At 34.3% G+C, this 14,315-nt stretch overlaps 1 protein-coding gene and 1 pseudogene across 2 annotated transcripts in view; both read left to right on the forward strand.

Annotated features, from left to right (window-relative positions):
* ACSS3 (acyl-CoA synthetase short chain family member 3) overlaps window positions 1-14,315 on the forward strand; it is a 150,743-nt gene that overhangs the window by 74,704 nt on the left and 61,724 nt on the right. For both annotated transcript variants that reach the window (XM_015598535.2, XM_006923789.3), the window contains one exon: window positions 13,630-13,781. In XM_015598535.2, coding sequence (XP_015454021.1) covers window positions 13,630-13,781 — 152 coding nt within the window. The remainder of the gene's footprint in view (window positions 1-13,629; window positions 13,782-14,315) is intronic.
* On the forward strand, window positions 8,052-9,034 carry LOC112472282 (annotated as a pseudogene).

Consider the following 14,315-nt stretch of genomic DNA (forward strand, 5'->3'; position numbering starts at 1 on the left):
TCTCTTTGTTGTCTGCAATATATTATTCCTAAGTTTGAAATCTCAGCTCAGTGTCCTCAGGAAAGCCCTCCTTGACCTCTCTGAAGCACCTTGACCTTTTCCTTGCTTCTATCACAGTAGCAGTTTCACAGTAGTTTTAGGATCCTTTGATTTATTCATTTGTCCCTCTTTGCTCTAAACTCTTCAATTATCTTCGTTTTTGCTCACCATCAATTCTCAACTCCTAGCCTTGTTCTTGATATATATTCGATTCCCAATAAATATTTGTTAAATAAATGCCCTAATGAAGATATCAGAAAAAAAACAAACAAACAAACCTTGATTTTTACTTAAGGACTTTTTTACCTGAGGGATAAAATAGTAATTTTAATTTTCTCTTTAACAGAGAACTTCATAAATAACTTAAGTAACAGGTTTTTTTTTTTTTTTAAATAAGTAATGGTTTACTTTTATTTATTGACCTGGGCATATTTAAAGTATGCAATTCTGGAGTCAAATTGGACTGACCAGTTAAAATATGCGAACCAATTCTGAATAATTTAGTTCTTATTTTTGAAGGAAAAAAACAAACGAAAGTACATTTTCAGAAATTTATTTTATTATTGGAGTGCTGATTTCAACAGACCTAGCCCCAACATTATATGGATGAGGACATATTTGATATAGCGGTTTTGTCAAAGAGGAGGAATGAAATAATACTTTAATATAAGAACTTTAAAGTATAAATGAAGTTAGCATACTGGTATATATGTGTGGGCACGTGTGTATTGATGAATGATAGTTATACATAGCTATCCTCTCTGGCCCCTCTCTTCTATTTTGTATTTGCTCCCCATTTCAAAAAGCCTGTCATCTGCAGAATCAAAACCTAACACTTCTCAAGGGCAGAGAAATCCTTCTGAGCCATGTCTTTCTCCTTATCTTTGTGCCAATGTACAAAAGTATATTTTGTACGTACATTTCAATTGCATAATACTAGAATCCAGCTCCCTCAATGGCAGTGCTGTGGGTAAGGAAGAAATGAATTTATTTGACAAACATCTCCTGTAATAGTTCTTTATAATCCTTTTTATTTCTGAGGCATCCATTATATTGTCTCCTCTTTCATTTCTGATTTTTCTTGAGTTTTTCCTCCTTTTTTCTTACTTAGTTTAGGTACGGATTTATCGGTTTATCTTCTCTAAAAACCAACTCTTAGTTTTAATTTTCTTTATTTGATTTATTTCTACTCTAGTCTTTATTCTTTCCTTTCTTCTACTAACTTTGGTGTTCTTCTTTTTCTAGTTCCTTGAAGTGTAAAATTAGTTTATTTGAGATCTTTCTCTTTTTTTAAATATTAGCGTTTATTATTATAAAGTTACCTCTTAGTATGACTTTTGTTTCCTCTCTTAAGTTTTGCTATGTTGTGTTTGCATTTTCATTTGTTTTGTGTGATTTCCTCACTCACCCAATGTTTTTTCAAAAGCGTGTTGTTTAGTTTCCATGTTTTTATGAATTTTCCAGTTTTCTTACTATTATTGATTTCTAGTTTCATTCCATTGTGGTCAGAAAAGATACTTGGAATGATTTCTTTGTGATTTGTTTTGTGATTTATCATGTGATCTATCCTAGAGAATGTTTTATATAGGCTTGAGAAAAATGTATATTTTTCTGCTTTTGGGTGGAAAGATGTTGGCCAAAGGGTACGAAGTTTGTTATTCAAGATGAATAAGTTAGGGAGATCTAATGTACAACAGTGTGACATAGTTAACAATACTGTATTGTATACTTGAAATTTGCTAAGAGGGTAGATTGTAAGTGTTCTCACCCCACTCCCACTCCCCCAAAAAAGAAAAGGGAAAAGAAAATGGTATGTGAGGTGATGAATGTATTAATTAGCTCAACTGTGATGATTCTTTCACAACATATACATATATCAAAACATCAAGTTGCACACCTTAAATAATATAATTTTTATTTGTCAATTATACCTCAGTAAAGCTGGAGATAATGTTGTAAAACAGCCTTTATATAAAACTAACATGAAACAAAACAGATTTTACTGTTCCGTGGCTAAGTTCCTTGGCTAAGAATAGAATATTAGTTATTGGTCATCTAAATCTAGCTTGATATACTTGATCTTGACTAGTTGGAATACTTGATCTTGATTGTTACTTTTGCATAGTAATAGCCTTTTTGAAAGTCTTCAGAGGAATGAAAGCTTGCTCTCCTTTTACATTTGTTTGCATTTCAGAAATTGTAAATGTTGAGCAGCAAACCATTTCAATAAACCCTTTAGTATTCTCACTAGTTAACCAAGGCAGATGGCTGTCTGTTAATAATTCAACAAATAACTTTGAAGATATGTACTACATTCTGCCTTCTTTGGCAATAAATTAGAAGAAATAGAGGATTTAAGATTCTGAGTTGTGGTGTAGGAGCATGGTCACTGGACTGGAAATATGAATATCTGATGACTTTGGGCAAACTAACTCAATCTCTTTGGGATTCCATTTTCATCATTAAAACTAGATAATTGACAGATGTTCTCCCAGTTTGGTACTACTTTGAATCCTCTTCAAGTCAACTGTTTTGCTTTTTCTAGAATAAATATATTATTTGATAGCTTGTTTTAAATTTTTAACTCTGGAATTTATTTGTTTCTTTTCATAGTGATGCTTATTTTTCAAATGCATTTAATGAAGAAAGATTTCATTCAAAATTAATTAAAAATTTTAGTGTTTGAGAAGAAGCATTGCAGTTAAGACTTTCATAGTGAGGCAAGACAGGTAGTGCAGGGAAACCTCTTTCCTCTCCAAATATGGCTCTGGAAAGTTTTTCCTTTCTTCAAACCTCCCCCTGTTTCAGCTACGGCAGGGGGAGAGAAGCAAAAATGGTCTTTTTCAGCCTAGACGCCATCCTTGGCTAAGGCATAACCTTTGGCTAATTATAATAGCATTATAATCTCATCCACGTTGCAAATACTGCAGCTCCCATTATGCACCTGATACCATGACAGTTCCAGAAACATGATATAAGGAGGAAAAAGTGAGAAACTGAGCTCTCTGCCTACTGGGAGGAGACAGCAAGTCTACCTCAGCAGCATGTTTTCACAGCCTCTACCTCCAGGAAAAATAAAAAGAGTGCACATAACCCCGCCATCTTGAGCTGGCTCTTCCTGCACTTCAGTGCATACTTTTGCTTTAATAAATTTTGCGCTTTTTCCTGCTTGCTGTTTGCCTTGCCTTTGAATTCTTTTTTGCAGAATAAGGTGAGAATCTGGTCACTGGATCCTCATGTTCTCCAGCTGTCCATCTTACCCCTGAATTCTTTCTTGTAGAGTAAGACAAGAACCTATCTGGCCACAATAATGTGATTCCTGAAACTTCTACATATAGTTTGGCCTTGCTCAAGTTATTTAACTGCTTTTGGCCTCATTTTTCTTATCTATAAATATCAGTATTAATTATACCTTTCTTACATAGTATTAAATTGGTTAATTCATGAAAAGCCCTTAGAATAGTTGTCAGAGTATAATAGTACAGTAAATGCTATTATAAGCTGTTATTTTCAAAAATATGAATTTATTTTTTCGGAATAAACAACAACCATTCATTCCCATGCAGTTCAATCATTGTAATGTTTGAATTTTCAGATACTACACATTTCTTCTTTCAAAGTCTGTTTGTCCTTGCAACTCTGGAGCAGTCATCACAGCACTCAAACAGCTCCCTTTGGAGCCCATTAATTCTCTTCTAAGCATCAGGCAAATGAATCAGCACACAGGGATGTGCTGATCCAGCTACTACCAACTTTGAAGAATGAGTAGCAGACATAGAAAATGACCCAGTGGTTTCTCCCCTCAAGAATCTGTCCTTTCAGAGTAGAACTTGTGAGTGAAATTAAGAGTGGCTTTTAAGTCTTTCATCTGTGAATTCTACAGTACATTTCATGGTTCACCATTATCCAAACATTTATAACCTTTCATGTCTATTTTTTGATGGGCTTTGTGTTTACTAGTTTTTACACTGTATCTATCTTTGAAAACTTCAGAATATTCAGCCCAGTAATCTCTCATTGAATGCTCTTTCTCTGAATTCATAGGAGGAAGGAATAGTTTAGATAACCCTTCCTTTATAGGATAATTAGTGTGAAAATTAGCTCTATACTGTCTTTTATTTGTATAGGAATCAAATAAGATAATGTATGTGAAATTAGTTTGAAATCTTTAAAGAAATATCATGATTATATGTATACATGTATATCTATATATTAAAATATAGTGGTATTATACACATATTTTACATATATTTGTAAAAGATGAGTAATTAGTATAATTTTATATTCACAGATCATAACTTTAAGCTATTTCCAAGCATGGAAGTCTCATGTTTGAGAATACTGAGGACGAGAACTATTTCCACATCATTTTTTGTATTGAAAACTCTTGTTAAATTATCCACAATGTATCTTTAACGTGTGTGCCATCTACTTCTGTAGATGCTGCTGCTATAAAGGCTGCTTTGGATCTACAATCTGCATGCAGTCACCCTATGGTGTGTTTTCCACATGTGGAACTTCTGAATTCTTAGCCCCTCCCAAGCTTCATTTTAACAATGTAATTTTACTTGCTTGTATTGCAGTTACCTTCTTTTTAAAATTTTATATTTTCACCTATGTTTACCTGTTTTCTCTAATTTGATTATTGGTTTTCAAGGATAGAGATTTGCTTCCTTCAAGCACAGGGATGTGTTACTTCATTTTAAGACTAGTAGCCACAATGTTGCTAACTAGTACACTCAATAAGCACATACCATGGTCCTTTTTCCCCTCATATAATGAAAAATAATTTTTTTTTTAAATTTACTTTGAAACAATGTCCTTCTCTGTATGTATGGAATGAGAAAAAAATGATGACTTAGTTTTTCCTCTAATTCAGGCTATATAATTTGAACACAAGAAAAGATTGTAAAGCTGATGCTAGCATCTTTTAGATTTTTTACATAACTAGTTGTTTGAAGACATTTATTTTTTAGTTATTTTTTCTGTGTATGTACCTATATTTTATGTTGGAGCAATCTATTGTTATAGCTCCATCAACAATATTTATTGGTGCCTATTGTGAGCTCAACATTTTACTAGGGGTTGGTAGAGAAACAGAATAAGTATCAGATGTACTCATTGCACTGAAAGAACTAATAATATAGTCAAAAAATTAAGATCAATGCAAAGGACAGAAAGAAAACAAATCAAGACACTACCTAAGAAATGTTTTACTTTGTGCAGAAGATATAAAAATGTTTTTAGAAACTACATTGAGCCATCACTGATAATAAATAATCTGCATTCAATACTTGTATCTGTTCAATGCAATTTTCTGATGATGGAACTAAATGAGGATCAAAGCAATTAGATAAATTGCCTTAGGTCACATAGCTTGTAAATGGCAGGGCTGGGATGCCACCCTGGCTCAAAAATATATCCACTAGTCCCTTAAGAGAAGTTTGAGACTAGAGGAGACAGAGACATTTGTGGGTGAGACAGTACAAATAATATTAATACTACTATTGATTGAGAGTTGGGTGATAAGAACTGTTCTAAGCACTTGATATACATGGTCTTAATTCTTTGTAGAAATGCATATTGTTATTATTTTGAGTCCTTCTTTATAACTGCAGAAACCGAGAATAAGAGACATTAAATAACTTTACCAGTGGCACAAGAGTGATGGAGCTTGGATTTGAAACAAGGTTTTCTGGCTCCAAAGTCAGTGCTTGCTCATTATAATTTAGAGACAAAACAAATGGAAAGCTGCGAAGAAGTGCAAGCTACGTGGCCATAACCAGTGATGTGAACATTAAGGAGAAGGCAGGATGTTAGGGTGTCAAGTGGATATTATAAGATAGAGGTAAAGAAGGAAGTTGAAAATAGCTGTGATGTCTTCAGCCAGGACAACTGATATAATGACGGTCAGCAACTGAAATACTACAGTAGAGCAACAACTATCGTAGTGGGGAAAATAATACTTTCGCTTTTGGTGGTGTTGAGTTTAAAGGTACTACTCAGACATTTGCATGATACTGGGAAGGTAGGTTTGAAACTTAGAAAAACTTTCGGAATTAGAGAGGTAGAAGAATTACTAATTTCAGTCCCTAAGGTGAGGAAGATAGTCGAAGATTGAGAAAGAAACACTCCATAAATTGAGAATGAGAAATTAGAGGCAGTGGGAGAACCAGTAATACAAGGTGTTTTGAAGGCCAGTGGAGGGGAGTTTTTTCAGAAGACGAGGGATCAGCAGTGCTGAGTACAACAGAAAGAGGTCTGGTAGGGCAACAACCGAAGACAGCTTTGGGTAGTAGTTGTCATTATCCACTTTTATGACAGCAATTTCATAGAAAGATTTTTTTTTTTTTAAACGGGGAAATACAGGCATGTTCGAAGGATGTTCTATGTAAAAGATTGGCTGGTATGGAGGAGTCAGGTTTTGTACAATCTCAGGTTGAATTGCAATATATATATGGAATAGACATACTTTTTCTGGGCATACATCTGGTAGTGTAATAAAGCAAGAAGCCATTTAATTTCTTACGGCAAAGTCTTACTATTCACTGTGATTGAAGAAAACCTTGATTTGTCCTTCTAGTATGGGATAGCAGAATGATTCCACATCAGCATGGAGGAATTCAAAGATGAAAGCTAGAAGCCATAGGCTACCAGCTATCCTAGTGATTAATGTTTTCTGTAACTGCTGAGAATGGTAAATAGATGTCAGAGTCCCTAATTAGCTCAGTACTGGGTCTGCAGAATTACCAATTCCAGCGCTCTGCTTCATTTACTTAGCATTAATACTTTCAGAGGTAAGCATCTTTTTAATGGGACAGGTAGACTCTTATGACCTAGATGGAAGCAGTGGCCTATTCTCTGAAAGCGGCCTTATCACGAGGCCCAATATGGTCAATTCGCAGAGCTGGGAGAAGGCAGGGGAAAAACCAAATCAAAAGGAATTTGTTTTTCTAATTTTTTTTTCAACTTTGTTGAGGTATAATCGACAAATAAAATTCTAGGATATTTAAAGTGTACGTTGCGATGATTTGATACAGGTATAAATTGTGACAGCATTCCTCCCGTTTAGTTAACACATCTATCATCTCATTTATTTGGCTGTTTATTTTTAGTGAGAATGTTTAAGTTCAGAAAATTTCAATTATATAATACAGTGTTATCAACTACTGACACCATGTTATACATTAGGTCCTTAGACCTTATGCATCTTATAGCTGAAAGTTTGTGCAAAAGGGATAGATGTAGATGGAGTCAGAGACAAACACATCTTTAATTATATATATGTACACACATACACACACACACACACACACACACACACACACAAATATATGTAAATATCTATGAAAGGATCTTGGAGCTCTATAGCCATAGCTCTACAGTCATGTAGCAGGAACTCAATAAATGCCATTGCCAATTTCATCACTCTTCCGAAATAAACAAGTTAACACTGCTGCACCTGTCTGCTGAAATGCGATTCAGGACTAGTCCATAAGTCCAGAGTTTTCCACCTTAGAACTGATGTAGAAACGTGCCTTTGGTGACATTCTCAGAAATAGTGTTCTAAAGGAGATCGGATGTGTTTCTGATTCTGCCACAAAAAGAGGCAAAAACTGCAGCCAGCACAAAAGTTTTTATGTCAAAATCTGAGAAACCACAAGGAGCCTTAACTCCAAGCCATGGATATACTGAAATCATAGGATTAATAGTAAAGTAAGTGATTTTTTGCTCAAAGGTTTAGCTTTAACGTTTTATATCTTTGTTTTTCTAAGTTGCTATACTTTCAATACTGCTTTGCTGTATTGAAAACAACCTGGGTGAGAATTCTATGGGAAGTAGAGACAGGGCTATATGGCGGTGGCACAGCATGTGTGCGACGCCGCTTACCTGGGACCCTCTACTCCACCCCTCTCCCTCGCACCGAAATTGAAGCCAGCGGTCGCCAGCACGCGGCAGCGGAGGAGAAGGGTGGGGGCAGCCGGCAATAGGCCAGGTGTCGCTCTCAGAGGATGAAGAGCCCCGGCTTTGTGGGGGTCGTGGCATCGCTGGTTGACCGAGTCCGGGGCAACAGGCGAATCGCCGCCGGGCTTGCTGGTGTCCCTCTGCGTCTCCTCAACAGATGGATCTATGTGCACCACGGTTTCCCCAACATGACCCTGACCCTGGTGTACTTTGTGGTCCCTAGACTTGGCTTGTACATCTCTGCCCCCCAAAGTCTGCCTCTTACCACGCTCCTCCTCTTGCTCCTGAGCTTCCGTGGCTTTGGTGGTCTTCACCAACCTCTCTCTGTAGAACAGTGCTGTAGGCACCTATCAGCTGGCCAAGGCCATGATCACCCCAGAGATTATAGTCATCTAGACCCTCTGCTATAAGAAAGTCTTCTCTACCAAAATATAGCTCACGCTGATTCCTATAACTTTAGGTGTAATCCTAAATTCTTATTACAATACGAAGCTTAATTTCCTTGGAATGGTGTTTGCTGCTCTTGGTGGTTTATTTTACACCCCTTTATCAAGTGTGGGTAAGAGCAAAACAGCTCTTAAATTACAAGTAAACTCAGTGCAGCTGCTGTGCTACCAGGCTCTGATGTCATCTGCCATGTTGCTGGTCCCCGGTGCCCTTCATTGAGCCAGTTTTTGGAGAAGGAGGACTATTTGGTCCCTGGTCAGTTTTTGCTTTGCTTATGGTTCTGCTATCTGGAGTAGTAGCTTTCATGGTGAATTTATCAATTTATTGGATCGTTGGAAACACTTCACCAGTCACCTATAACATGTTTGGACACTTCGAGTTCTGGATTATTTTATTTGGAATATATTTCATTCAGGGATTTTGCTGTTGGTTAATCAGGCTCTTGACGTATTATATACATTATTTGGTATTCTCACCTATACTCATTTTAAACAGTGAACAAGAAGGAAGTGAATTGGTACAACATCCTCAATTGGGTTTATGGAGAAACGAAAGTCACCCCAAGAAGATCAAAAAATGTTAAGTGCACGAATTACTTTCAAATAATAAAAAAATTACATTGCAAAATTCATTTAATGATGGTTTACAAGAAGTAAACAATAGAAATAATATTCATAAATATGACTTTTTCTTTTAAAATAATCTTTTTTCAAAAACTGAATTCTCTAAAACAGTGGTTTATGCTTTCTTTCAAAAATAATTGTATGAAGTATATAGGATAGTTTGATGTATGAAGTATATAGGATGAAGTACATGAAATTAAAGTTCTATAATAGCGACAAAGGACTTTATATCACTGAACTGCAAGTGTGTCGCAGCTTTTAAGTATTCAACTCTTCCAAAGAAAGACACATAGGACTCCTCTACTTGCTGGTAGGTGGTCCCCAATATGAGCTCAACTACAATTTTGGCCAAAGTGTTCAAGTCTGAATTTAAATCTAGCATTTCTATTTTAGTTAATTTAGTATAACGTCCTCCTTATTTCATTTACAGAAATGAAATATAATTTATAGAAAGCAAAGAGTAGTAAAGAAGGCCATAAGGTAAAATCCAATTCCAACAGTACTATTTTTTCTAGTAGAAATTGATGTAAGAAGTTTTATGTTATCCAAAAAAACCTACAATTTCTACAGGTATTCTCTTGTTTTTGAGCTCTCAGTGAACTCTTTAAATTATACATGAAGTTAAAAAACAAAATAGCTCCATGTTTAAATGGTCCAAGAAAGACTATGGATAGAATTGAACAGGTTTCATGTTATCTTGGTAAATATTCTCCTGGCCTCTGCACCTTACAGTTGGTATTTTCTTAATTCTACCTCCCTACTTTTCACATTTGAGGCATCCATGGAACTTTCTTTGACATTGAGGATTTGGAATGAATTGTGTCCAGGCTTTCTAAGGTGGCCATGGGAAATTCCTATGCAACAAGTCAGGGCGAATGTTATTCAAACACTAAGCAGAACCTTGCTGAAAATGGAAAGATTTGAAAGAGAAGTAGAAAAATGGTCAATATTAAACTAGTTCCATATATTTCTAAAGGAATATATATTTTTTTAAATTAGGCTATATGGGAAATATGTGGTTTCCACTTAAGGAAATATATAGTGCCATATATTTAATTGCAAAATGTATTTCTACCTTCCAGCCTCTTGACATTAAAGCATTAAAAACAGTTGTTGATGACCTCTCAACAATAAATTGACTCAGAACTTATCATCTGCAGTCCATTAATATTAACACACTGAATCATAAGTGGTAGAAAATTATAAGCGCAAATTAATTTTAAGATATGTGGTATCTGTGTTGTTTTCTGTGCTTTGTATCATTACTAAATATTCACAATTGATATTTTATAAATCTCTGATATTAAAAATGATTTATAACAACTGAAGGCTTATAATATCTGCTTTGCCATTGTAGGGATTGCTTTCTGCCTTTGTTTTCTGGGCAGCGATCAGTAAGGTAAAGTGTAGTTCAGGGGGAGGAAATAAAAGCAAGTGGTAAAGACATCGATTTGGGTTTTGAAGAGTTTTTGTTACTGTTACCTTTTAGTTGCATTACTGCTGTTGGTGTGTATGTTGTTTGCTAAAAATCCTTAGAATCTTAGAATTTTCTCATTTTAAAATTGAATAGTGTTTGGGCTCCTTACTGAATATGCAAGTTCTGGAATTAGTATAATTTTTTTCCATGCAGCTCAGCTTCATTAGTATGTTACTGGTTACTTTAAAAAAAGCATTTTAAAGGGATTATATTGCTCATATTTGTGTGTGTCTCTGTGTGCACAGGAGCCTGTGTATGTGCAGGAGGTCAGGAGAGAACAGTATTCAATAAAATCAAGGTCATTGTGTCATTTTCATTTAGAGATCATAATGAAAGAGGCTTATAGGCTTTGCTTCAGTTTTCTGAAACTACTGGTGGTAATAATAAGTGCTGAGAATATATAGGTCCTATGTTTATTAAGATATTCCTTCCCTTTATTAGACACAAATCGCTTGCACCATCTGCTATGTAATTTTTAATAACATTATCTCTCATACACACCCATAATTACTAGAATATAAATTCCATTAAAACAAGACCTGACCTAGCTTGTTTACGAAATTATTCCCAGAATTTAGAACAGTGTCTAGCCAATAGTAGATGCTCAATAAACATCTATTAAATGAATAAATATATTAACCCTACCTGATTTATTATGACTTGTTTTTATGTGGACAGTGGTTTCTGATAAAAGGTCTTGTTCTGTGCTGCATATTACTTGAAGTGTTTACATCACTCAGAACCTAATATTTCTTTTACTCACCAACTGTTTTAGGGTATAATAATTTTTTAATATATCATAACTTACATTTTAATTAAGATTTGAGATCAAATAGAAGTTCTTAAGAAAACAAACTAATGAAGTATATAAATGTTAAAGTAATTCTAAAATAGGGAAACATCATATTCATAGCCTGCTTCAAGGGGAATGGACAATAAAATGTAAAACAGCTAAACCTTCCTGAGTTCTACTAACTTCCAAAGAACATTGTGAGCTTCTATATATCACATCCTTCAGTGTCCTAACAGTAATGCTATGTTATATGATTTTTATACTCAATAAATATAATATTGATGGAAATTTGTGTGGTGCAAGGTCAGAATTGCAAAATAGTTATAATTTTATATTATTTATAAGAAGTATGGTAAAGTTTTATCTAATATTTCTAATACTTAAACTATTGTTATTGTTATCATTAGATGTGATTAATTGAAGGCACTGTAAAATACATCAAATTGTGTCCTCTATATAGATAGTCATTATAGGGTAGCATTTTCATTATGACACTTATATCATACTTTCGTTGAGTATATTACCATTGTCCCATGACACTGTTTCTGTAGTGGAATTAAACTTCAATTGGTTATAAAATATCTTTCTTCAGTGGAGGTCAAACTACTTTAAAATATTATCTCAGTGCTTTTAGCTTATCAAGGGACTATTGGAAAAATGATTTATTCTTAATTTAGCAGGCAAGAAAATGAAAGCATAAACAGGGAAAGTCAATTGCTTAAGGTCGACTGATAAATCATTTTTATGTGGTTGAGATCAAATTTCCCAAAGTCACAATCTAGTACATGAGAGACTGAGCAGTGCCTAAAACAGATCAGAGAAGTAAAAAGTCAAATGTTTACCTCGCTTGGTTAGGAAGAATGCATTTTTAGAATGATGCGATTAAAGCTTCGAAATTTGTGGGTCAAATTATGCCCATGATTTGCCAGATTGTATCTAGCAGCTTTTTACACTATGTCAATATGTTGACCTATTATGAAGTGGTAAAGAAATAAATTGGAATCAAGTGTTTAGGGATAGTTGTGATAATAAAATGAATTTCTAGTAGCAACAGATACTTTTCTTTGGTATTAAAAGAGCAAGAGGCAAAGCAGTAGAATATAAGAAGACCTAAAAACCTTTTTTTAAAAAATGAATATAATTACATTAAAGAATATTAAGGCAACCATGAAAAAATAAAAGTAAAATTGAAATAGTGTCCTATCAAAGAATCAATTAGAAGTGAATAATGAATCTAAATTACTGGACAGTTATGGTCTGCCTCATATTATCATGTATTCATTTATGATTCTCTTGGGGGGAGGTCTCTAAATTTACTGCTAGCAAATTCTTGCCTCTTTTTTACCTTAGTTCAGTGTTTCCCAAGCATGTTTCCCAGAATGTAAGAGCCACAGGATGCTCAGATGAGGAATTTAGTCAGAGAAGTTTAGGAAATGTTACATATATGACATATATTAACATTCCAGACACCTTGCTTTAGAGACACAGGAAGAAGTAGCAGTGATGAGAATGGGTTAAAGAATGAGGGGGTATAGCTGAGCCAAGATAGATTTTATGGGTCACTTCAAATATTTGCAGAATTGCTGATATACTTAAATGCCACATTCATTTTTCAGTTTGCAGAAACATCAATTAAAAAATGCTTTGTGTCCTTTTGAATTATATAGTCTGTCAGAATTGTTAGATTTTTCTGCATGATTTTTCTATTGAACATGTATAATGTCATTTTGAGACTGTGGAAAATATACATTCTGGGACTTTTTTTTAAATTCATAGAAGTTTTCCTTAGAGTGAAGCAACTTTAATCGAAAAGGTCATTGCTCAGAAGTTGCTGATTCCAGATTTTTCTCTCAAATATTTTGAGAATTATTATTGTCACTTTTAATAGTGATCATGATAAAAGTTTAAAGTAGAAATTTATAGCAACTATATTTCTCATTTAGTCTATCACACAAAACCATATATTTAATTTCTTGTCAAATGGAAGACTTTTGGATGTTATTAACTTGAATGTGACACATATTATCTGTCCTTTATCTTTCAAAACTTGGAAAAGAGGAATTACAGTTTGAAAGCTTTTGAGATGTTGTAACAAGGCAAATGGCCTCGTTGATGCCTGGGCATTTGGTTTGTTTTATTTATGCTAGAACATGGGAAGATTTTAAACCTAAGATTTGTTGAGAATTCCATTTCATTAATATTTCTGTGTTAAATGCATAGTATTGAACTGTCAATAAAATATGAGACATTTTACCCAGTGACATTTTAAATGAATCTCATTGTAGGGGAAGCCTGTGGGAACACCAGATGCTGGAGCTTATTTCCGTGTGCTGGCAGAGCATGGAGTAGCTGCCTTGTTTATAGCGCCGACTGCAATTAGAGCAATCCGTCAACAGGACCCCGGGGCAGCCTTGGGGAAGCAGTACTCTTTGACAAGGTGAACGGGATGCACAGTGTAAATTACATTAAAAACTGCAATCGGAATGAATAACTGAACATTTTATTTTTTTCTTGCATTGAAATACCTCTCTTGGAAAGAGCCAAAAGATTCTGAATGCTATTAAGAATGACTGTTCTAAACATATCTTTGAAATACTTGGCATTTTAACTACATTTTTTAAATACCATATCGTGTTTATTTCAGTTCAAATATTACCAAAATATTTTATTTTAAAACTACCCTGCTTATATTTTTTTAAAGTAAACTGCTGACTGACTTAAAATACACACACATATATATTAGTATATACACATACATACACACGTATATACACACACATGCATTTGTCTTTTGAAAATAAAAGAATTGTTTACATAGAGGAAAATATTCGATTTCACATATACAGATGAAACATGAAAATTATAGTCTATATTATCTTTGTTGAAAGAGGAAGGAAATTATTTTTTTATTATTTTGTGATAATATGTTCTGAATAGGTTAGATATTTTCGTGCTGGCTTATTGACATCCA

This window comes from Pteropus alecto, unplaced genomic scaffold (assembly GCF_000325575.1).
Source record: "Pteropus alecto unplaced genomic scaffold, ASM32557v1 scaffold76, whole genome shotgun sequence".
Taxonomy (NCBI): Eukaryota; Metazoa; Chordata; class Mammalia; order Chiroptera; family Pteropodidae; genus Pteropus; species Pteropus alecto.